The sequence below is a fragment of the Tenrec ecaudatus genome, chromosome 12 (genome assembly GCF_050624435.1).
Source record: "Tenrec ecaudatus isolate mTenEca1 chromosome 12, mTenEca1.hap1, whole genome shotgun sequence".
NCBI lineage: Eukaryota > Metazoa > Chordata > Mammalia > Afrosoricida > Tenrecidae > Tenrec > Tenrec ecaudatus.
In genome coordinates, this window is record NC_134541.1 from 23,798,340 (window position 1) to 23,823,838 (window position 25,499).

At 41.0% G+C, this 25,499-nt stretch overlaps 1 protein-coding gene and 1 pseudogene across 2 annotated transcripts in view; both read right to left on the bottom strand.

Moving 5' to 3' along the window:
- RALGAPB (Ral GTPase activating protein non-catalytic subunit beta) overlaps positions 1-25,499 on the bottom strand; it is an 86,645-nt gene that overhangs the window by 16,571 nt on the left and 44,575 nt on the right. The window contains exons 16-24 of one of the 2 annotated variants that reach the window (XM_075528757.1): positions 23,601-23,722; positions 20,923-21,105; positions 19,520-19,671; positions 16,856-17,043; positions 15,659-15,765; positions 13,162-13,314; positions 10,765-10,974; positions 7,379-7,537; positions 1,983-2,148 (exon numbers count right to left, since the gene is read on the bottom strand). In XM_075528757.1, coding sequence (XP_075384872.1) covers positions 1,983-2,148; positions 7,379-7,537; positions 10,765-10,974; positions 13,162-13,314; positions 15,659-15,765; positions 16,856-17,043; positions 19,520-19,671; positions 20,923-21,105; positions 23,601-23,722 — 1,440 coding nt within the window. Of the gene's footprint in view, positions 1-1,982; positions 2,149-7,378; positions 7,538-10,764; positions 10,975-13,161; positions 13,315-15,658; positions 15,766-16,855; positions 17,044-19,519; positions 19,672-20,922; positions 21,106-23,600; positions 23,735-25,499 lie in introns of both variants that reach the window. The other variant, XM_075528756.1, reaches the window with a different exon arrangement.
- On the bottom strand, positions 6,164-6,714 carry LOC142422374 (adenosine 5'-monophosphoramidase HINT1 pseudogene; annotated as a pseudogene).

A 25,499-nucleotide genomic window follows, 5' to 3' on the forward strand; every position in this document is an offset into this window, starting at 1 on the left:
AGGGTCATTTCACCATTCTTGTTCTGAGACAGGTTTGCGTAGTTCAGGTCTTTGGGGTGGAGGAGGTTACTACCTGGCTCATCAGTCCCCTTCAGGACAGAGTGGCTGGGGACAAAGCCGGAATATAGAGGACAGAGCTAGAGGAAAACTGCAGAGAAGCAGAAGAACTGACCACTCGACAGACATCTCAATGGAATTTTCAGTGACATGACGCAATAAATGACCTTCACAATTAAATGGGCCAGGTTTTCTGTTATTTGTAACCATGGGGGCTTCTAATAATTAGTGGGAAAATGCCATTTTTCCACGAAACTTTTAAAGTCCCTTCATGTTGGCATAATTAAATAATGTCTGTACTGCTTGCTATATGAACTTTTTCTTTTCTTTTTTGGTGAACTTTTTCTTTATGATGAGAATTTATGAGAATTAAGCTACAGATACAGTCAAACATATACGCAAAAACATGGAAATACAAATTACAGTAGTATATTCCCAAACGTTTGGTTCTGCCTTGGTTGAAATAAATGAACTACAGGTCACAAATCACAATGGTATTTAATAGGCAATGTTGAAATACATCAGCACTCTGAACATTTAAAGCAAAGGTGTGATAGGTAGGTTGATCGTGCCAACCTGGCCAATAAATCCATGTGGGATTAATAAGGTTGCAGTTTGATTGAAAGGCAAAGAAATAAATGGCTCGGTGAGCTTCACCTTTCTGTCTCTTGCTCTCTGATGATCGGACCAATGGGCAGCTGCCTTAGTTCTCTGCCTCAACTTGTGAGCTATACTACCTGTGGGAACACCCAACCCGTGGTCCGTGTGGCTATAGTTTGAGGTTCCTTTGAGACCTGTTTTGGAACACTGCTGGTGTATACCTCACTTGAGCTGGGGACTGTCAGACCCTGTCATCTGACTGACTGTTGGTGACCTGCCCTGCTGTTTGCTGCCTGTGGCCAGACTGTCTGTATTGCTCTACAGAAGACTCAGCTTCCTTGCCTTGCACACAGCAGCCCTCGTGAGTTGAAGGTCTGCCAGTACATTAGCTGGCTCACGGAAGTGAGTTGAACTGAGCCCTCTGTACTGCTCTGTGGACTAATTAGCTGTTTACTTCGTCGTGTTGTATATATCTATACACACACACTCACTCTATATACTTGAGTATAAGCTGAGTTTTTCCAGCACATTTTTAATGCAGTTTTTGTGATAAAATTAGGTGCCTGATACTCGGGTCGGCTTATACTCGAGTAAATACAGTATATATAAAGTCACAAGTGTCCTGGTTTTGTTTCTCTAGGGAACCCTGTCTAACACAGGTGGAGGCAAGCACTACCCTCCTTATAGCGAGAGTATGAACTTTTCCGTGACCCCAGGAGTAAGACCATGGGCACAGGTTTACACGGACATCGGTTCTGATACTTGTTATCCTGATAAGAGTTCCTCAGGAGGACTCAGCGGAACGGGCAAGACTCTCTCAGAGACGGTCAGATAGTTACTGCAGCGGTTTTAAATGCAATCCCAAGAACAAAGCCTCTTAACTGTGAATCATTGATGGCTGCAAAGTCGGTAAAACATACCTGTTATAGAAAGCTATCCTTGCTAAGACAAATTGTGCTTCTAGGGAAACTGTATTGCTTGTTCTAAATTACCGATATTAGAATATTTTTATAGGAAAGTGAATTTTTTCACTCTTAATATAAAAAGGAACTTTTCAAAGTTATGATAATTAAGCCATTATTTTTTATTAATTAACCTCATCATTTCCTATATATTATCTACAAAGAAAATGTCTGGATGAACGTAAAGCTATCTATTAGTAGCTTCCTCGACGATAACAAGGAGGAGGAGAGGGAAAGTTCTCATTTACATACCTCGGTTTGGTTTCACTTTTTAATAAGACTAACGTTGACAGTGCAGTGAAGGGGGAAAAGAATCAAGAGAAACACAAACACAAATGAACAACTAATCATGATGATATTTACCTTGTTCAGAGCCTTCACCATCATCACAAATATTGATAGACCAACTGGTGGAGACATGTCCTGTCCAACCAGGATGTTTTCCCACATCTACTGACCAGCCAAGGGAGAGCAAAAACTCTAGGAAATGTGGCTGAACACTTCTGGAAGACTCCACATTCTTTAAAATCTGAAATGAATATTAAACATCAGTGACAATAAAGGAAACAAGAGTACATCCAAATAAATGTTCACTGGTTATCTCCGAAGCTTTGACGAAACAAGTCCAACCAAGTTTATAACACACATGAGAACAAAGCACCGAAGATTTAAGAATTCTAACTTTGAAGTTGGACAAATTTGGGTTCTATTCCGTAAGCCTTGACTCAAGTTTCTGAACCTTACTTAGTTTCTTCATATATTAAAATGGGGACAATAATGGTTGTGAAGATTAATTAAGATCGTACAAGCAAAATCTTTTCCTTGCAAAACAATTGTTGAACCAGAGACAATTAAAAACAAAAGCAACCCCCACCCCCCAAACTAGTTGCTGTTGAGTTGACTTCCATCCATAACACTTCATTTGTGTCAGAGTTGAACTGAACTTCATAGGATTTTCAAAGGCGGAATTCTGGAAGCATATCGGCAGGTCTTTTTTCGGAGGCACCTCTGGGTGAACTGGGGCACAAATGTTTGAACTATTCAGGGACTCTAGACACCATACTCAGCAGCAACTAAAAGGCGCCAAGGCCTGTCTTCACAGTTCACTAACTGCTTAATGAGAATCACTGCGTAGACATGGGATTCATTACAAATCTTGACAGATGCCATCAAAGTACACGCCTATTAAAATTCAATAAGGGTTAGTTATCATTATAAATGAATCTTAAAATAGTCCACCCTTGGTCTAAAGAGGAAAACAGATGAGTGTTGATTCTGTACTTCCAACAGAACTGAAAGGACCACAGGCTCTCCTTTCCTTACTGGGAGCAGCACCGACCTCGCTGGCCTTCAGTGAGAGCAGCCCTCCATTCTGCAACAGCTCTGGAGCCTTGTGCCTTCTGAAAACTTTGGTTGTCACATCTGGTGGGGTGCTAGTGGCATCTAGTGGGCAGAAGCCAGCACTACTGCCAATATTCTACGACACACTCTGCACCTCTCCTGACAAATACCTAGTCCACGCTGCCAACAGGGATGCTATTTAAAAAAAAAAAAAATTCTAAAGGAAGACAAAATAAAAGGGTTTTGTCCTTAATAGAATTCTCTACATTCATTCGCATCTGTCTACATAAGAATGACCTGAGCCTGGAATCATCCTTTGGAAAAGCTCCTCCAAATGACCATGATGCAGGTAGTCCACAGAGCACTCTTTGGAGCGCTGGCGTAGTTGAGGCAATGCTCGTCGAGGGTGTCAGGCTGCAGACTGGGGGTGGGGGCGGGAGCCAACCCCAGCATGCTGCTCTCACTGCACCAGGCATCCTCACTGACTCTCACAGAGCCAGTCTCTCTAGACTATGCCTAGCTCGTGCCCTTGGATCCTGTCTTACTCTTCTAAGTGCCAGCAAACTGATTAGTAAGCTGGTTCTAATCTTTCCAATCGTAACATTCATTTAGAAGTGAAACTTAAAAATAATCCAAAAGTTTAGTCAAGAATAAATAGGTCAAATTCAACTCACATGCTATTTGCTTACAGCCAGAAATGCATCTAAATCTACTTTGTATAGAAAAAGGGGCATTTGAGAGCATACCCCGTGTTCTTGTGGAGTCTATACACAAGGCAAGAGACAATCACTTGAACAGAACATGGGGGTTCTGTGTGCTTTCAAGATCAACAAAGGGTGTGTCGGGGTTCGATCCATTTACCATACTACTGTAATCTACATGTAAAGCAAATAGTCCGAGAAACAGAACTACAGGGAGGAGGAGGCGGTATCAGGATTGGGGAAAGACTCACTGACAACCTGCCGAGTATACAGATGACACAACTTTGTTTGCTGAAAGTAAAGAGGGCAGAGAATATCTGTCACTGGCTCCAGGATGGATTATACCTTAGTATAAAGAAAGAAAACTCCTTCTCAGTGGATCAATAAGCAACGTCATGATGAATGGAGAAAACACTGAAGTTGCCAAGGACTTCAGTTTCCTTGGATCCATAATCAGGACTCCTAGAAACAGGAGTCAAGAAACCAAATGGAAAATGTGCTGCGTAAGACCTTTTTTAAGTGTTAAAGGGGAAAGATGTCACTTTGAGGACTAAGGTGCACCTGCCAAAGCCAAGGTATTTTCAATCCTCTCATATATGCGTGAAAGCTGGACAAAAAATAAGACTGAAGAATTATTTATACATTGGAATTCTGGTTTGGGGGGGGGGGGGAGAATATACAGCCAGAAGAAGAAACACAGCTATCTTAAAGGAAGTGCTCTTAAAAAGAAAACATAATGAGACTTCACCTCCCTTACTTTGGCTGTATCATCAAAAAAGCAAGAGACCCACGATGAAATGGACGGGCTCAAGCACAGCAATGACTGTAAGGATCGTGCAGGGCCAGGCAGTGTTCTGCCCTGTTTGCACAGGGTGGCCCTGAATCAGAACCTGTGACACCTCCTAACAAATGCCTCCAAGGGAATAATGTTCACGTTGTCTCAAAGGTTAGTGCCTTCTCCTTTTACAGGGAGAACGTGGCTCCTTCTCTTAATTTGAACCCAGGTACTAGACTTGCCCCAACCTCCTCACCTGACCCAAATGTTCTGAGGTTCCTTTAAAAAAAAATGTTAGGAATCCATCAGTCTCATTCCTGGATGCCCAGAGAACCATCTTCCTCCAAGCTCCAAGCACACTGGTCTCCATAAGAAATGCCTCTCAAAAAGTCCACAGGAAAGCAGCACACCAGCCTGTGTGATCACGAGGTGTCGATGGGATCAGGTACCAGGCATCAAAGACCCAGAAGAAAAAGTCATTATCAGTGTGACTGATAGGGAGTGTGGAATGGAGACCCAAAGCCCATCTGCAGGTGACTGGACATCCCCTTCCAGCAGGATCACAAGGCAGGGACGGACCAGTCAGGGTGCGGTATAGCACTGATGAAACACACAACTTTCCTCTAGCTCTTTAATGTTTCTCCTCCCCTCCCCTCCCCTCCCACTATCAGGCCACCAATTCTACCTTACAAATCCGGCTAGACCAGAGAATGCACACGGACACAGAAAAGAGCTGAAATCACAGGAAATCTAGGACAGATAAACCCCTCAAGACCAATAATGAGAGTAGAGATACCAGGAGGGTGGGGGGAAGGTGGGGAGGAGAAAGGATAATAACTGATCACAAGGATCTACATATAATCTCCTCTTTGGGGGATAGACAACAGAGAAGTGGGTGAAGGGAGACATTGGTCAGTGTAAGGCATGAAAAAATAATAATAATTTATAAATTATCAAGGGTTCATGAGGGAGGGAAAGTAGGGGAGGGAGAGGGAAAAATGAAAAGCTAATACCAAGGGCTCTAGTAGAAAGAAAATGTTTTGAAAAGGATGATGGAAACAAATGTTCAAATATGCTTGACACAATGGATATATGTATGTATTGTGATTAAGAGCTGTATGGGCCCCCAAGGAAATGACTTAAAAATAAATAAATGCCCCTCAATTTCATGAAGTTGCAATTCCTGTTACTTCTGAGACCTTTGCACACATTGATAACTTCGTCAGTAACCATCTTCAATGCACACTTTAAACATCAACTTAAATGTTCCTATTATGGCTTCTATAACATGTAGTAAACCTATTTTATCACAATACTCCATGGTTACTTATTTAATCATGTCTTCCCCTCTAGCTAGATCTAAAAGACAAGAAACTATGTATCTTGTTTACCACTGTAGCGCGGGTGCCTAACAGAGAGCAGATACTTATTATTTATGGAATTAGTAATATGAAACGAGAGAAGCTTCCTCATCCATCAACCCCTTTTCTTAGTACCTCATGAATAATTTATAGTGCATTTATATAATCAAACATTTTCTAATTTTGGTAAACTTAAGGAGCGTTCAATAATGTTCTTAGAATGCTTACTGTACAATTTCAAGATCATACAGGGTGCTAGTCCTGGTGCCTAAACATCTGAATGCTATGTTATTTTTATAAATTTTCCTTTTGTTCTTTTTTTTTAACCATTCAATAATGTCTTTTATTACATATGGCTCCCCCCCCCAGTATTCCCTTAATCTCTCCATACACAGGCAAATTTAAGGGTACTGTTGAATACATTTTAACTTGCTGACCTGATCATTGCCTAGAGAAGGGATACGTTTCCCTGAAAGCATGCTTAACCTGGAGGCCAACTCATCTGCCGACCACCAAGAACATGCAGATGGACGTGATAGACAGACTGTCCCCCATCCGAACCTTCTTTCACCACCATTCGATATCCCTTGTTCAGGCCCAGGTCAGCTGCACATTTCTTGCCAACAATCATTAAATGTCCAAGGAGACTTTCATCATCATCTTCTGCGACAGAAATCTGGGAAATGTATTTCTTCGGTATCACCAGAAAATGTGTTGGTGCTTGTGGGGAAATGGCATGAAAAGCAAGGCACCGGTCGTCCTCAAAAATGATCTTGGCTGGGATTTCTTTGCGGATGATCTTCCCGAAGATTGTGTCGCCGCCAGGCCGGGCCACCTGAGCCTTGGCGATCTCCTCGGCCATCTCGACCTCCGGGCGCGGCTGGGGAGGGAGGAGGCCCCTTTTGTTCTTTCATAGATATAATTGGTAACTGCTTCCCCATTCCATATTATATTAGAAACTTCAATATCCCTGCTATTTCCTCACAGTTTTCTACTCTTGTATCTTACATTTTTCTTCTTCTTTCGCCGGTCTCTTTATTACATCTGTTTAATTGTGTTTTCCTTGGTCTTTTGCTTTAATTCTTTATCACAGTTGTTAGTTCCTCCACTGCACACTGTACACACCCCAGATGGAACTACCTCCTTGTGAAGGTACCTAAAAGGTGAGCTCCAGAGTAAAGACTTGCAACTTACTCCTATATTCAGGCACACTGAGGCACAGGGGAGAGGCTCAGTAAGTTAGTAGCTGGTGGTGGTATTAATACTCTTCTTGGGCAATCAGGCCTAACTTTAGTTTTTTGGTTACTAACTTTGGACATTTGAGTTTCTTTTGTTGGAGGTGCTTGAATTCCTTCAGGGGAAGAGAATCATGCTGAGCCTACTCTCTAAAACACATCTTTGAGGGTAAAAAGAACCACGACTCTCGGCACCACAGTTCATGAACTGTTCTTAGACTGGCTCATAAGAAGCAATTAAGCACCAAAATAAAAAATACGTAGACCATACAGGAGGCAAACACAAACCATGTAAACCTTTTTATAGTGTATAAAAAAATTACCAAAAAGGTCTAAGGATTCTTACCTCTTGGTTTGTCTTCTGGCCTGGCTTCATGTAGAAAACAAAAACTGTGTCAAAGGGACGACATGGCAAGAGGTCCAGATACCCAAGGTCATCAAAAAATCCAGGTATCGTGGGGTCAAGTGCAATAAGGTGAGGAGGTAGACGACTATTCGCAGGTTCCTGCCGTCAGAAGAAAGGATTACGTAATTATTATATCTTCATTATTCTAATGATAATAAACTTGCATTTATAGTTTATAAGAATTAAGTAAAAAAAATTATAAAACTGCAGGAAGAAGCACAACCATATCCCCGAACTAAAGAAACTAACATTCCTGTGTATTTCGGTGACTTCACTTGCCTTTTTTGTTGCTAAAAAAAGTGGGGCATAGTGTGTGTGTGTGTGTGTGTGTGTGGGCTCCTTTTCCCTCTATCATGCTTCCTTGAACTCTTACAAGCCGCCTGGGTTTTAGCTCACTTTTTGTGCTGTTTTGTTTTGTTTTCCCCCAGCCCTTTATCTTCCTTGAGATCTTGACCTTGTCAAACAAGGTTCTGCGGATGGTATTATTTTTCTGGGACGCAGCCCGTGGAGATGGCAAGAATCACTCTTTTCTATGTTGGCAACGATTGTGGGCCTGGTTGTCTAGTGTATTACATAATGTTCCTAGCAGGAGCTGGGGCAACAGCCACGTATCTGCGGTTAAACAAAGGAGTATTCACACGGAGTGAAGAAAGACTACAAACAGCCTCATGTCCGTTCATATCAGATTTTACTGATAAACCAATCTGCCACAAACTAATAATAATTAAAAAATCTAGTTGTAAATGTTTTCCCTGGATAGTATGGTTAAGGAATGGTTAAGGTCTGCAGCATCTTATAAAATACCTTGAAGGGCAAGGCTTCCTCATCCTTCTTATTTTTAGAACAAAGTTTCTTCCATTGGATCTTGCACAGTTTCTTAAGGTAACTTTTGTCAAGACTATGCTGTACGGTGCAATTTTAAACTGAATCTTGCAAATATTGTCTATTAATTTGTGTTTGTGCAAAGAACTTCAATTCTCTACTTTCAATATTTTACTGAGCTCATTGTTTTTAACTAGTAGTATTACCTAACTTCCTTCCCAGTAGTTCTTCTATTTATTTCTTCTAATATTTTATTGACTTTTCAATGTATTAGTCATATAAGCCATTACCTTTGGGAAAAGCTGGGTGAAATGTACATAAAATCTCCCTGCTCTTGACTTGGACAGCTTCCTATGATTATTTCAAAACAGAAAGTTTTGAAAGTTTCACTGACCAAAAATGTGTGTCAAACAGTGGTCAATGTAAACATCCTTTGATTCGGGTTTTCATCAGAGGTGCCTCTGGTTTGCCCACAAGCTGCCATTTAGAGCCGTAATCTTTAAAGTGAGGGTCTACATACAAGGGGCCTTCATAAAGTTCATGGAAAAAGAGAATTAAAGGATAATGGGATTTTTCCACAAAATTTTTGAAGTCCTCTTGCAGAAATCGCTAGTCTTGGCTGAGTACTTCTTTAATTTTAAAATCAGAATTAGTATCATTTGATTGTACTGTTATATTATTAAATAATAATACAATTGTATTATTAAATTGTTTGCTTTAGCCATCTACTAAATTATTTCTCTAATAGCTTTCCTAATACTTTCCAGTAATGAACTTCCCTTAGATCCCTTAAATTTTATTTGTTTGTGAACAATAATTTGTCTAATATGCTAATGAAGAGTTTTCTTAACATTCTCTTTAATACTCTATAGATGTATTCATAAGTAAGATTCGTTTTTTTTATATGCATGCTGTCAGGTATGAGTTTATTAGTTATGCTAAGATTCATAAAATAAATCAGCTAACTTTTTGATATTTCTATTTCCTGAAACAGATGAGAAGGTGCTCATTTTTCATGAGAATTTAAAAATCTCAACAACAATAGATTATGAGAGGAAAATTACAGTCTTAAAGATAGGCTCCCGTCTCCCTATAGTGACGGGATGTAATAATTTTCTTCTAGTGTATTTTTATTTACTACTTTCATTGTTTTAATTTTTTCACTAGAATACTATTGACCATTTGTAGATTACATCTGTTTCTTATCTCCCACATCTGTTACATTTCTTATTATTTTCCTCTTTGATCTTTTGCATTTAAAGAGAGTTATGTTCACACCTCCTATCACCAGCTCATTTTCTACAATGTAAAAATACATTTCCCTCTGCATGGTAGAATCCAAATCAAACAGCAATGCTCTCCTCACTCTTAGATATTCTATGATCAGGTAGATGCTGGGGAGTTAGGGCAGATAACAACTCATACAATAAGCAACATTTGCCTGGCAATCTTCAGCTGTGCTTTTCAAAACCAATAGGACTTAGTCTAAAACCCAAATCCAGCTTCAGGCAAGTCATTACACATTTGTGAGCCTCTGTGGTTCCACATATGTAAAACAAGGATAGTATCACGCTCCTTGTGAACGTGTTTTAAAGATAATGGAATTAAGAATAATGGCAATGTTTGTCTTAAGACTAGTTTACTCTGTATTAGTACTATATAAAGTTCCTTCCATTTATTAACTCAATCCTCACATGACCTACGAGATGATATTTTGATCATCTCCATTTCATTGATGAGGAACTATGACTCACAAAAGTCAAGTAACTTGCCCAAGACCACACACCTGGCCAGGAGGCCAGGACATAAACTTAGACAATTTGACTTTAGAAACAGCACAATATAGGTGATGCCTGGCTCAAAACTACTATTGTAGTACTGTATTAACTCTGCCGCTTTAAAAAAGTGGTATGAAAAGGCAAAGTCAGTTGCAGCCCACACTTTCAATAATAAAGTCTACTAGGGATAGCTATTTTTAACAATCTTTTTCTTCTTGTGTACTAAAGGAAATGAGTAGGTTTCATTTGTGTGTGTGACACGGGTCCTGCATTACCAAGGAAAATTCAGAGTTGGCTGTATTATTTCAACACTTCCCTTAGCAAGAGCTCTGAATGCATTAATGGGATGAAGCTAGTACCCCCTGGAGCTAGTACTGTAACCTAAAAAACCAAACGCACTGCCATCAAGTCAATGCTGACTCATAGCGACCTCATGTGGGTTTCTAAGACTGTAACTGTTTACCGGCATAGAGAGGCCAGTCAGTCTTTCTCCTTCAGAGCTACTGGTGGTTTTAAACTGCTGACCATGAGGATCGCAGCCCAACACTAACCACTAGACCACCAGAGCTCTTACACTGCAATCTCGCAGTCCCAACTTTCAGATCACTGGCAAGCAGCCCAAGATTGTTAACACATTTAAGTTCCTATCACATAAAAATGCTTTGTCATCATCAGTTGAATATTAATCTATAAATATACTTACTCATGAAAGTTTATGAAAATTACCTTCAATGCTTCTAATGATAAAAATCCAAAGTGTGAAAGGAAAAGGCGTGCTGTCTGGAATTCCTGTGCAGGAGGTGGTGGCTTACAATCCGTAACTGGATCAGGAAAGCTTTTCTTCCGTAATTCCTCCTCACTTTGTTGTTCAAGGTGCATCTCATATGCAATCTGCTGAGCCATGCCAGTCCTTAATTTTTCATGTCTCTCTTCTAACTAAAAGAAACCACCCGTTTTAATTTCTGGAGTGATTATAAAATAGTGTCCATCTTAAACATCTACATGAGAACAATGTTACAAGTAGCAGCATAAGTATAATTCTCAGTGATCAAAACTAGATTTCAGCTCATTATAGAGAATGCAACTAAAATACATTCACGCTAAAACATACTCCGTGCATTACATGACACGGGAGTTGTCTCTTGCTCCCTACCACACTTCCAGACTACTGTACATCTTCATTAGGCAGTGACTTCCTCAGGGTTTTGAATCCATGTGGACTACTGGACCAGGTTCTTGGTCAATTCTCCCTCTGTCCTCTTGTTCCCATATCATCAGTTTTAATTTTAAAGTACGAGCCTCTTTGTTGAATATTTCCAACAACCTGGCTTACATTTCTACAACCCCCACAATCTCCCAACTTTGTCCATTCACGAGCACCCCGATGGGCTCTCCTTTCAAGAGCTACAATTCTGTAGCCCCTCCTACAGCTCTCCCACGTCTCCAGTCCGAGCCCATGCTTTGCCACCACTGCACCTGGAGCCACTCAAGTGCTCCCTCTTGATTTCTCCAGGTAGCACTTTTCAGGCTTGTCTCCACCCCAACCAAGCCTAAACCCCAAGTCTTCCATCTGAGTACCCTCATCTCAGAACATTAGATAACTGTGCTGCCTGTCCTTCCTCCTTCCCTAACTTCACCCCGTCAATTTCCAGACCATTCAAACTTTGTTATGCTTCCAGGTTTTCAACAAAGTCAGATTATGCACCTCAGTGCCGTATGGCAGTTTTAAGAAACATCTTTAACTGAGTGCCCAGGAGCACTAGGCACGGTTCTAAGGCACCCAACGGCTAGCCAACGTGTCTGCGGCTGGAATCTACCAGCTGCTCGATGGGAGAAAGATATGGCCATCTGCTTCCGTAAGACTTCAGCCTTGGAAAATCTAGGAGTTCTACTCTGTCCCGTAGGTTGCTATGAGTTAGATCAACAGTAAAAGATTCATTACACTACTAAGATTAATGTTTCCATAAACTCCCTTAATTTTCCTTCTGAGCCTTCACCTACTCTCACACTTCCCCAACTCACTTGGGATATACTGGTTCCTAATCACTTGAGCTCTTGACCGCACTGCCACTTGGGCCTTCTCTATCACTTATAATTTCCCCAAACCCTCTGTTAGCAGAAGCTCTCTACTGCTTCCCGCCTCTCAACTATGAATGTGTTTATATTCCTCCCATCAAGAGAAGCAGCCTTGTCTTTTCTTAACTAGGCGACCGCCCTATGCTACCGACCACCCTTTACTGCTCACAGTAGTTTGTATTCACTGCCTCTCCTTTATTAACCATTCACTCCCCAGCTTTTTAAACTCTGCCTTCAAAGGTTATTACTTACAACTCATCCTACAGTCCAGGGGGATTACTTTGGTCCTCATCCTCCCCAAGTTCTTCAGCATTTGACAGTGTAAGCCTTCTCTGCATCGATCATGGCGGGACACGGCTCTATCCCCGCGTCTTAAAACTGTACTCAAATGCCAACTCTCAAGTTCTCTGGCTCTTTTTCTTCCCTCTTCAAGCCAAGACTACTAAGTCCATCCTCAATAAATTCCCTGTTCTTCAGCTCCCCTCAAGATGAAGCAGTCCTCTCTCTTTTCCATCTAGATTGCCAGAGTAAGTCCCTGAATTGATCCCGCTTCTTCTTCGCATCTCCTTCACAAGAGAGTTTGGCCATGTCAACACACTATTTAAAACCCTCTAGGAACCAGACCAGGCAGCCAAGTGACACCTCTCAGAGACATGTGTTTCCAGTTACTCTCAATCTATAGGGATTTAACAACATGATAACCTTGTGGATGACAAGAGACTCAGGTCATCTTGTGAATCACCTCCAGTGACAACATTAAAAACAGTGTTTTGATCATAGAAGTCAGTTAAAACCTGCTGTAGTGAAGTCACTCTGAACTCACAGCAACCCTACAGGACAGATCAGAGCTGCCCAGGACTTCCTACACTGTAATCTTCATGGGAGCAGAAGTCACCGCTTTCTCTCAGAGCTGCTGGTGGGTTCCAGCCACCGAACTTTCCGTTGGCAGCCAAGTGCTTCACCACTGCATCACAATGGCTCCATGTGAAGTCATTACAGAAGGTTCATCTCCATCTCATTAATGGCTACAAAAACAACTCATCTTACTTCTTCAGTGACGATTTCGTGCAAATCTGGAATGCTCAGATCTGCTTTCACGAAAGGAATCTTGTCTACCTCTTCAGGAAATGGTCGGTGCTTCACAGTGTATTTAAACCCAACATCATTTTTAGGAACAGGACGAGGTTCAGGAACAAAAAGCTGTTACAACAAAACAAACATCTTTATTATATATGGCCCCAACACCTATCTGCCTTAGCTTGCATATCCCTGGTCTCAAAGGTGCCCATTTCCCTAGGGCAGAGGTCATGAGACCCGAGAACGCAGTAAAAACCTGCATGTGTCTCTCTCCCAGGCAAGGTAGCAACCTGTGAACCTGGAAGGCAGGCTGCGCTGAAATCAAACTGTACGATGGGCCATGTTTGTTTCTGATCCTCTTCTTTCTTAATCAGCGCTCTCCCTACTCAGCATTCTCCCACTTCCCAAAGGTTCAAATTCTAAGATACTTCTGTGACATGTTCTGCAACATTTCAGTTTACTGAATATGCTGACACATTAAAACAAGGTCTACGGAATACATATCAAACACTCTTTAAGACGGTGGTTTTCAAATTTTCTCTTATCAGAGTGCTCCACTTTGATGTTTACTGTTTTCTTTTTTTTAAAAAGTCATTTTATTGAGGGCTCTTACAGCCTTTTTTTAAAAATCATTCTATTGGGGGCTTGTACATCTCTTACCACAATCCATCTATCCATCCATTGTGTGTCAAGCACATATGTTGCCCTCATCATTCTCAAAACATTTGCTTTCTACTTGAACCCTTAGTATTAGCTCCTCATTTTTTCCCCTCCCTCCCCGCTCCGCACTGTTTTGTTTTAAAGTTCACTCAATCGTATCTTATTTTTAGGAAAATGTTCACCCACTTATTATAGATTACATGACAGCTAAGCAGGCTAGGGATCTCTACTGTCCCGAGCCTGAATCTCCCAGTGCTCAGTGGAAGCCACGAAGGTATCTTGAGGCTTAGGGTCAAACTTCTTTCTCAAGGGCTCTCAAATCATTCTATAAGTCACACAAGGGTAGGCCACTGAGCAGCTCTGGAAAGTGAGTTCAAGCAGGAGGTTAACCGGGCACAACCGAAAGCATAGGCCCTGGAGTCAGGTCTGCACTGCCCCGAATCCCTGCTTTACTCTCTATGTGCTGTACGGTTTAAGTCTCACATCTGAAAAGTAGAAACAACTCACCACAAGGTTGCTATGAGGATTTTTAAAAATGCACACAGCACATATGAAACTATCAACACATTTCAGGTCCGTTCCACATTCCCTACTGTCTCAGTTTCTAAGGCTAATTTAGAAGCTTAGGAATAATGCTGGCAGAATGCGATCTACACAATGTCAGCAAAGAAAAATGGGCATGCCTCTCCTAGGTTAAAACACATCAGTTCTAACAAGCACATGCTCAAATTTTGTAAATTTTGCTTTATCTTTTGTTAAGTTTAAAATAATTCATGACTAAAAGTATTTTGGGTAACAACTTAAAGTTTACAATGTACTAAGTAAAAAGAGCAGTACACACGTGGCTCATATGCTATTCAAGTGTTACTGTATGTATGTATATATATATATATATATATATATATATATATATATATGAAAAAGATGGAAAGGAAATATACCGCTATATTAACAGTATTTACCTTCCTCTGGAAAGTGAATGTACAAGTGATTCAAAACTTGGTTCGCTACCTACATCTTTCAACTTTTCTTTCAATAATTATAACTTAAATGAGTTATGTGGCATCTCAAGATTCCCTGGTGAAAAAAGAGGAGCTGATACCGAGGGCTAAAATAGGAAGTAAATGTTAGAACATAACGATGGCAACATATGTATGTACAGATATGCTTGATACAATTGATGTATGGATTGTTATAACAGCTGTAAGAGTCCCCAATAAAATGATCTTAGAAAATAATTCCCTTGTATCTTACCTATACAAAAATAAATTATGAAAAAATAAACTTCAAACTGTTGCCACAGGCATCACAAGCCTGGCTGAAGCTCTGTCAGACAGTGTGTCCTTGCCTCTTACTGGTCACAGAAATGAGAGAAACTAGGCCACTGCTCATAACACTAGCCCCTAGTTATACATGGTCCTAAGAGTCACCTTGAACACTCTGTGGACATGCATCTGCCTCAAAGATGTCTTTCTTTTTTTTATTACTAAATCATTTTATTGGGGGCACTTACAACTCTTATCACAATCTATCGTGTCAAGCACATTTATACTTAGGTTGCAATCATCATTTTCAAAGATGTCTTTCAAGGGTCACTGAGAAGGCCTGGAATGCTGGCCTCCTAGTTTTGACATAAACCCATTGCCTTAGAACCTGACTAGGTATCTAAAGTATTTTGTTTATCTGTCTGCCTTTTGTTGGAATGTCATTTATCCTGTAATGACACACACACACACACACACACACACACACACACCCTCCCCCCCCTCCAGCCCCCAGTTCCTTCCCTGCAACCTCTGATGGATACCTTCTGGTTTGCTTTTGCTCCTCTGGGTAAAAGGCAGAGCTGTTGTGCCCAAGCAAGTCTTCCAGACGTTCCCCGGATCAGCACAGTGACAGAAGGGAAAAAATCATCTAGAATAAAATGTCACGAAAGAGTATTTATTTAAGACCCCTGTGTAAAGCCATTATTAAGTGCAGTCTTGAAATAATCAGAGTCCTAGCAAAGTATTTCCCTAACTTTGTTTAACCTTTGCAAAGGTAAGATAAAAAAATAAACAAATAATCCAAACCACCAAACTCAGTGCCATCAAGTGGATATTGACTCATAATGACTCTATAGGACAAGGTGAAATTGCCCCTGTGAATTTCTGTAGTTGTAACTCGTTCTGGGAATAGAAAGCTCCCTCTCTCCCGAGGAACAGCTGGTTTTGAAGTGCTGAACTTGCAGTAAGCAGCCCACTCTGTGCCACTATGCCACCAGGGCTCCTAAAGGTAAGATGGCAAGTATTCAGTCACTGAGCAAATCCCATCACCGGGTGGCAATCATACCATCCTCCAACCACACGGAGTCCTAACCATACCCCGTATCATAAACTTCACAAGTAAGCCTAGCCAAGCCACAAGTCCTGAGCACATGTAGTTTCTACCCGGCAAGGCTATGGGACCCAGACCAGGCAGGAGGCAACTGTTAACTATCTAGACAAGAAATAACAAAGTCCTGATTTTGGGTCTGCTGGCAGACATGCAGGGGAATCAGATTAAAAAGGCCATTGGGAAATCAATTACATAGGGAAGCTACCAGAAGGAGCAGGTAAAAATTCCCATATTTGCAGTCTGTTTGGGCGGCACCCTAACTGAAACAGACACTTGAGGATGAGTAGAGTAGGGGCCAACATTTAAAGGGAAAGAGTGCCAATTTTTTTTTTTTTTGTTAAACACGTTACATTAAGACTTTTTCGAAAACTATAGGGACCCTTTTTTTCTGATATTTTCAGATGTGTATCAATGACCTTTGAAAGATTCTATTTAATACATTTATTCTCTTTTTCGATCCTCTATTTTTCACATGCTACTGTACTATAGTTAGGAAGTCTTTTTGCTCAGTGCAAAATTACTTAGAACCTGCCATCTCTCTTTGCCAGTGTCTGGGAACAGATTGTCAGTACTGACTGATGAATACGATGATTTAGCAGTGGCGAAGGCGCAAAGGGCGAAAACTTACTCTGTTCATTTCCAAGAGGCTGCTCCAGCATTGCCAGGATGACACTGTTATCCAAGACAAAGTATCGGAAACTATGCTTGTTTATGGTTGGCAGTCTGGAGTATTTAATCAACGTGGTCTCATTCACCAGACTACAAGGAGAGGCAGGACCACTGGGTGAAGGAAATGCACCAAGCAATTGCATGATACTATGGATAATGGAAAAGGTAACAGTTAATTCCCAAAGCACAGCCTTAAGTTTACCTCAAGCATCAAGGTGTCTTTCTGTTCTTTTGAATTTAAATTAAGCAAAGTCCTGCTGCTTCTTTACAGGTACGTTTTGCTCCTTGCGGAGCATTTCTGATGCAAGGCATGGCCAAGCACTTTACACACATTATTTCATTCAGTTATAGCTAACAACCCTCTGAGGAGGGTAATGTTTTTATTTGCATTTTATGATGAGAAAACGCGCACAAAAAGTATCTTGAATTAAAGCAAAAAGATTTTGCCTGGTGGTCCTAATATCATCTAACCCTTCATAAACATTTCATTTGGAAAATAAAATATTTCCTAGACGCCACTTCTATCATCTCAATCCTCCCCTTCCCCTTCCATTTCTACACTTACACCCAAATGTCTCTGATTATGGCGGGCAGCGCTTCTCAATAAATACTTCCCTTCCATTTTCCCCATTCCTGCAGGCCAGTAAAACTAAGGGTCTGTGGAAAATAGGACTTCAGCAGACCAAGACGATGTGGCTCTGCTTTTCTCAAGGTGGACAGCGAGGGATGCAAGAAGGCAAACAGACTAAGTGATCTTGTCCATGAAGGTTTCTAAACAATGCTGATGGGTCCCCGGAAAGGGAACAAGTCACTGAAATAAAATCATACCAACCTATCACATGTCCTCTTTTTGATAGTAACTAGACTGGAAAGGCAGACACATACGTTTCAGATCACAACATACAAACATTTCACAGCGTTTTATGAGAAACTTTAGAAATCACTGTGACTGAAAAGGTGGGCTCCCTGAACCTATCTGTCCTGGGGCTCTCCTCTCAGTACCTTTTCTCAGCGTCTGTGATTAGAACTCAGAAGGTAGCACAGCAAATCTGAAAATGACCAACAGTTGAGCTGCATGCAAATAACATGCCAGAGTAACAGTTGGGGTCCAAAGGACTATTAGGTGACTAAAAATAATGTGAGTTAAATCGAAGACACTGCCCCATTTAAGAAGTACAAGTTAAGAAAGACATGAAAGGTAAAAATGAGGACCTGATGCTGGGGCTTAAGTGGAGAGCAAATGTTTTGAGAATGATGAAGGCAGTGAATGTACAGATGTGCTTTACACAATTGATGTATGTATGGATTGTGAAAAGAGTTGTATGAGCCCCTAATAAAACATTTTAAAAAAAGAAAGGTAAACATGAAAAAGATTTAAGGATTTTTATTGACTTAGGCCAAACCATCAGGTTCTCAAAAATCCACTGCAGTCTCCGAGAACATCCTAGTGAAAGTATAATGTTCTACAGAGTTTCCAGGTTACCAGACACTATCTAGACTAGTGCACTTAGCAAGCCCTTGAAGAGAGACAGAGTAAACTCCACACCAAAGGGAAAATGATCAGGATGATAAAGAGGTTTGGATCATGAAAGATGAAAATTAGCTGAAGGTATTGACAGTGGAAAGGTATAAATCAGCGAGAACAAGATGCCAATCAAAATCAAACTCACTGCCACCAAGTTAATTCTGACTCACAGAAACCCTATAGGACAGGGCAGAACTGCTCCGGGGAGCTTTTGAGACTGCAACGCTTTACAGAAGTAGAAGCTCCCCTAGAGCAGCTGGTGGCTTCCAATTGCTGACCACCGTGCCACCACGGCTGCTTTCAGGTGTCTCTCCAAAACGTACCACCATTCAGTCGATTCTCAGGAGGACCCTATAAGACAGGGAAGCACTACCCCTGCTGATTTCTGAGGGGAGTAGAAAAACCTCATTTTTTTTTTCCTGTGGAGCCTCTGGTGGTTTTGAATTCCTCACTTGGTTAGAAGCCCAACACGTAACCACTATACCACCGGGCTCTTTCTAGATGGCACTACTGCCTGGAAAAAAAGGATTCTACTACCAAAAACCTGGAGTAGAGGTAGTGAGTAAACATTACAGTGGGAGAGGGGCTTTAGTTTAATGTAAACACTTAGCTATGAGCAATTCAAATGAAATGGGCTACCTTGCAGGTTTAAATGCCTCCAAATTAATGGCTACATAACTTTGTACATGTCTTATTTATCCAGTGCTGCTGTGATTGAAATACCGCAAGTAGGTGACAAAATAAACCTCTGATGTGCAGATGGCAGAGAATGTAGACCACTGAACTGGAAAGGAGGAGAGCCAACAGAGTGAGATGACAGCCATCACGGTGAGGAGGTGAAGTTAGGTGCTGCAAGACTGTCTCCTGCTCTAATCTGGCATGACTTGAGTTAATGCATTAAGCACCAGATTCTAAGTGCCAGATCCTCCCTACTCCTTACGCCCAAACAAACAGACATGTGTTTCCTTTGCATTTTATATCTGAGAAGAAAGTATTCTAAAGAAGTTGAGTCACTAACACTGAAAATCAGAAAGGAGCTGGATCACAGCGAATCCGCTCTAATTCCTGGTCACAATCCTTGTGTGGTAACTTTCATACCATGTGAGGGTGGCTTCAGCAGCATCCTTTACCCTCATAGATGCAGGGTTTGGCTCCTTGTCTCCTTTGTACTTGACCTCTTGCTCACTATTCTTAGACTTACTTCCTGAGATACCCAGTTCCACAATCTCAAGCACTTCCTTAAGGCAGTCCTAAAAGCAAGAGCAGTAGATGAATTTTTGTAATGCTCTATGAGAAGACACAGAATACATCAACATGCTAATAGTGGTTATGTTTTAGTGGTGGTAGTGTTTGTCTCTTTCTAGCTTTCTTTAATAAAAATGCTATTTTCAGAACAATACAATAAATCTATCCACACACATACATTCCTCCTTAAAAAAACTGAATTGGATTGCTTGAAGAGTTAGACAATAACTGATAATTAATTCAATTTGATTTTATCAGTCACAGTTCTTTTTAAATTACCTGAATTAAAAAAATTTAGGACTGAAAAATCATCAGAGCTCAGGCTCATAACTTTAGAAAGAATAAGAAAAATAACTAATGTTTAATCAACAGTACTATTTTTAAAACCACGTAACGTTTCCTATAGATTTTCAATGAGCCAGTATCTTTTATTTATACTGTGAATTTGTGATCCCACTCTGATTTCCTTGCAGGCAGGCATTCCATGGACCAACAGCAGAGAACAGATTAGATAGCTGTGTCCACCTGAAAGCGGACACCCGCATATGAAATGGCATGAAGCAAAACTTTCAAAAACAAGTATCTTTGCAGCCTGGACACCAACTGCTTTTGTTGGTTTGGTGATAGGAGACCAAAGTACCTACTAACCACCTCAGGGCTACTGTCCTTTCTAAAGAGAAAATTCTTGATAGGTCACATAAGTTAACCAAGTCCCATCTTCCAAAGAATTTCTCTATGGGTTACCTTGCAATCAAAATAACAACAACAAAACAAAACCCAGATTCCCTGCCACTGAATTGATTCTGACTCACGACAACCTTATAGGACAGCGTAGAACTGGTTCTGTGGGGTTCGGAGACCTTAGCATCTTCGTGGGGGCATATGGCCTTCTCTTTCTTCAGGCAAAGCACCTGGGAGGTTCACGCCGCTGAACTTGAAGTTAGCAGTTTGGTGAACAACCCACTACGCCACCAAGACTCCCGACTCAAAGACGAGGGTCCTTCAAAAAGCTCATGGAAAAGTGGATGCAAAAGATGAAAGCATTTGTCCACACACTTTCTGAAGCCTCCTCGTATGAATAGGTTTAGTTTGGGCAAGTTGTAATCCAAAGGACAAGTGCCCACTGGAATCTCTCTAGTATGTTCAATTCAAAATGTGCAATGTTGTATTTGAATTTAGATAATCTCTTCTCAAAAGCACGTCCCCCACCTACAGTTTGGTTCTACTTCATCTTTTCAGATGTAGTATAAACATACCTTCTCATCAAGCATATCAGGGTGCTCCGTCAGCCAGACACAGAGACACTGAAAAGCTGCCACAATCATGGAGTGCAGATCCCGGGAGTGCAGAGGAGCCGGCCGACTACACTGGTACACGATATAGCTGCACACGGAACTGATGGCTCGCTTCCGGTCTCCGGAGTCAACCAGCACCTTCACCTGAGCATATTTATTTAGGGAACAAATGTCAGCCAGCAGCCATATTGCCAATTCCACAGCATCTGCACCAGGGCCTGGCCTATTTGAGAATGTGATATTATCACAGGAAGCCTTACTTCATTTCTGCTTTATTCATAGACATGTAGAGTATTTAGGTGAGCTATTAAATATTATTTTATAAAAACAATGGACTTTTAAGGTGCACGTTTTTATGCCCCCTAATCCAACCCTGCAGTGACATCTGATGGCGAGAAAGTTCTGTGCTCAAAGGTATAAAAAAACTGCACACATTTCATGTGGCCAATTTGAGAAGTTTTCACTTCTACATAGACATCTGTGATGCCATCCTCACACTTGGAAAGACCTCCAGGTACATTTGGTAATTTCCCTCCACTTCTCTTCACTCACCTCCTCAAACAACCACCGATCAGTTTTCTGACTAAGCTTGAATCTACTAGAATGTTATGCAGATGAAATATAGTATGTACTCTTTTCTGCTCTGGCTCCTTCTTCTCGACATCATTATTTTGAGATTCATTCTACATTAGTACGTATTTTTCAGAGGCAATAGCACTTCACTGTATGTACATACCACAATTCATTTATCCACTCATCTGTTAGTGAACATTTAGATTGCTTCTAGCTTCCGGATGTTACAAAGTTGCTATGAACATTCACATACAAGTTTTTGGGTGGCCTTGTACTCTCTTAGCTCTCTAGCTAGACAATATGATAGGCATGCGCTTAACTTTTCAAGGAACTGCCAAGCTACTGTAACATCTTACACTGTCACCCAGCGGTGCATGGTATCTGTCCTTCCTCCAACCGTTGAGATGGTCTTTTAAATATTATCCACTTTAATAAGTATGTATGTAAACAAGGCCCAAGTGGCTGAGGAAGTTAAGTATTGGGTTACTAACTACAAGGCCAGTGGTTCAAATCCCCAGCCAAATTCAAGGGAGACTGATAAGGCAAGTCTGCTTCCCCTAAAGATTTATAGCCTCAGAAACTCTATGGAGTAGTTGTGTTCCGTCCTTTAAGGTGAGTCAGAATTGACTTGATGGCAGTGATTTTGGGTTTTTTTTGAATGGGTATGTAGTGATATCTGATTATAGTTTTAATTGCATTTCCCTAATGAATAATGAAGAGCCTTGGTGGCATAATGGCTTATGCCTTGGGCTGCCAATCACAAGGTCAGCAGGTTCAAACTACGAGTGGCTCTGAGGGTGAAGGCGTAAGCTTCCTAGTCCCACAAAGATTCAGTCTAAGAAATTGACAGAGGCAGTTTTTTTCTGTCCTATAGGGTGACTGTGAGTCAGAATCACTGAAAAAAGAATGGGTATAAAATGCCCAGGAAACAGCACCCTGCTTTTGAAAGCAGTATTTACAAGTGTCTGCTCTCACTTTCTGTGATCAGAAACTGCTCCTCACATCATGCGAGCCCACTCCTATCCTTGGGGTTGCTGAGGGAAGCTCTCCACAGTGGTGGGACCAGCCTGGGTTTGCTTGCCTTTTATTCTGTGACTTAGTAAGTCATGGCCGTGGATCACTTGTTACCATGTTTGTAAAATACGGGCTTGAACACTGAACTCTTTAGAACAGTGGTTCTCAATCTGGAGGTCGCTACCCCTTTGGGGTCAAGTGACCCTTTCACAGGGGTCGTCTAATACATCCTGCATATCAGATATTTACATGACGATTCATAACAGTAGCAAAATGACAGTGATGAAGTAGCTACGAAAATAATGTTATGGTTGGGGGGTCACCACAACATGAGGAACTTTGTTAAAGGGTCGCGGCATCAGGAAGGTTGAGAACCAACCACTGCTCTACACAGTACCACCACCTTATGTGTTTCACCTTCCAGTTCACAGTGTTTAAGAACGTTTATCTCACTTGATCCTCATAAAAACCAGGTGTCAGAAGCAAAGTAATCTACACCTTTTACAGATAGGAAAACACTTGTGAGAGGAACAAATGGCTAACTAGCTCTAAACTCCACAAAACTGATAGAATAACTACAGAAGAAATCTGAAAGTCTAACCAATTTTCACTCATCCCTGATAATGGAAGGGGCACAGATAATCCCAGATGATATGTTCTAGGAACCATTCTTTTCAAAACAAGCTCCCTGAATTAAATCTGTAGTTATTTGCAGTATTTTCACATTTATAATAATTTTTAATATTGCACATTAAAATTAAATAACCCTGCAATGGCAGAAAAGGCCACACTGAAAATGCTAATGTACTATAAGCAAATTCAAGATCAATTATGTACAAAGAGCAAACAGCAAAAAATATCTTACTACTCTGAATCTATTTTCAAAAATAAAGTTCATATAACAAAATTTCATTTGGATGCTCAATTTGGCAGACTTTGGACGATAAACCTGTGTTAAAGTATGACTCAACGAAGGGGTTAGGAAGTATGGGAAGAAAGAGTCAAGGCCCCAGGCTGCTGGGCTGTAGTGAAGGACTGACTGCCCTCCTCACCTTTGCCAGACCAGAGAGGAGCTCGAGAGCTGCCAGTGAGATGCTCATGTCCTGCCGCCACTGGGAGTTGAGTCTCTGAGTGACCAGGTGAATGCTGCGAATCAGGAGCCCAGCAGCTGAATCTGTATTAAGAGCTAGGATATAACCCCAATGCCACATCCCACAGGGAGGGAAAACAACTAAGCATTAGTAACAAGAAGCACAGCATTCCACCAGGCACAGACCACAGCAGCCACAGTGAGCACGACAAGCACCCACACAGTGCTGTTTCCCGCCCCACTGGCCTGAGCGCCCCGCCTGACTGAACAGTGCACAGGGCACACAGGCAAGACCGGGTAGTACCTAGCACCCAGGTTAGGTGCTCTTAAGACAGCCAGCTACTGGGATTTGGCAGTTTTAGCACCATTTTTAGACCAATGTAAATCTTAAATGTCAAAGTTAACAACTCAGAGAGTGTTACATTTTCAAAATAGAATGAAAATGCTGTCAATTCCTTTCTTGGAATTTTAAAAGAAGAGAATATTAAAAACCGAGAGCCTCTGTAGATGCTTGAAATTATCCTTAAGCATCTGTTGAATTGTTTTCAGGGTTTTAAGTATCAAAAATTGCATGCAAGGCCTTTTCAAATATATTTTAACATTTAACTTTAAATTTAAGACTACATTACCACTACTTAAATTAAACCAAGCCATTGTGTTTTATTTGGCTTTTGATTCTACATTTAAAAGAAATTTCTACTTAGCTAGTAATAAATTAGGACAAATTAAATTGAATTTACAAAGGAAGCTTTATAGGGACATTATACCTGTCGATCCTATCAGAAAGAGGGCAGTGACAACAGAAAAAGGAATGATCATTAAAGAGAGACATTCATGCGACACTAACACAAATCTGGACTTCTTAGTAAAACAGTGTTTACGACATTACAAGCAGAACTCTTTAAGACTAGATCAAAATGCTGCAACAAACAATAATCACTCCAAACATTTATATTAGAACACATGCAGCAATGCAAACATATTCACATGTTTTAGAAAACATGAAAACTAAACAGCATTTTTTTTTTTTACCTGAGAAGGTACTTAAACCCACATAGAATAAAGTGACGGTTTAGATACCTTCTTTAGGGAGGCCAGACTTAGGTGTACTCACTAGCCACATGGCGGCTTTATGCCTGGCATACTCGGGGGTAATTAGTATACACTTCAACCACAGACACATGTCTGGGACTCTCGGCACAGGAAGCTTCCCGATGATTAAAACATTAAACTCACATCCAAGGAGCAAGAGATTCCATGCCATTTCACTGGGCTAACACACAGATTCACTATACCAGTGCTTGTGTGTGCAAAAGTAAACGGGCACACATAAACTCACAGAACTCATAAAGTAATTGTGCAGGGAAAAGAACACCATTGAATTGGATGGTTGGCTGTTGAATTTATTTGACAGGGTGGAAAATCAAAATGTCTCCTTACTCTTGCTGAAGATTTACAATGACAGAACCCAGCAACATATGGTTGAAAATTTGGTTTTAAAAGTACAGAGACTCTCCTCTGGGTTCTCATGTATTGTGTGTCCACCCAGCAATAACTGACTGCAATCTTTGCCTTTGGACGGGGCTCTGAAGAAGAGACTACGTCTGATCTGACCCCGTGTCACTAGTTCCTGGCACAGAATGCAAAATGCTTCCTGACCACCTACTACAATCCTTTAAAAACCCCAATAAACGACTCAAAATCGAACTCCTAAAAGCTATGCAGCCACACTGAAAAGATCAGTGGTGGGGGATGTCCAGTCTGCAAAATCATAAATACCAGCTAGCATCACACACTAGAGAGAAGTAGTTGAAGTCATCTCGTTAGGGGCAAGTTAATTCAATGCCTGACCAGTAGGGCC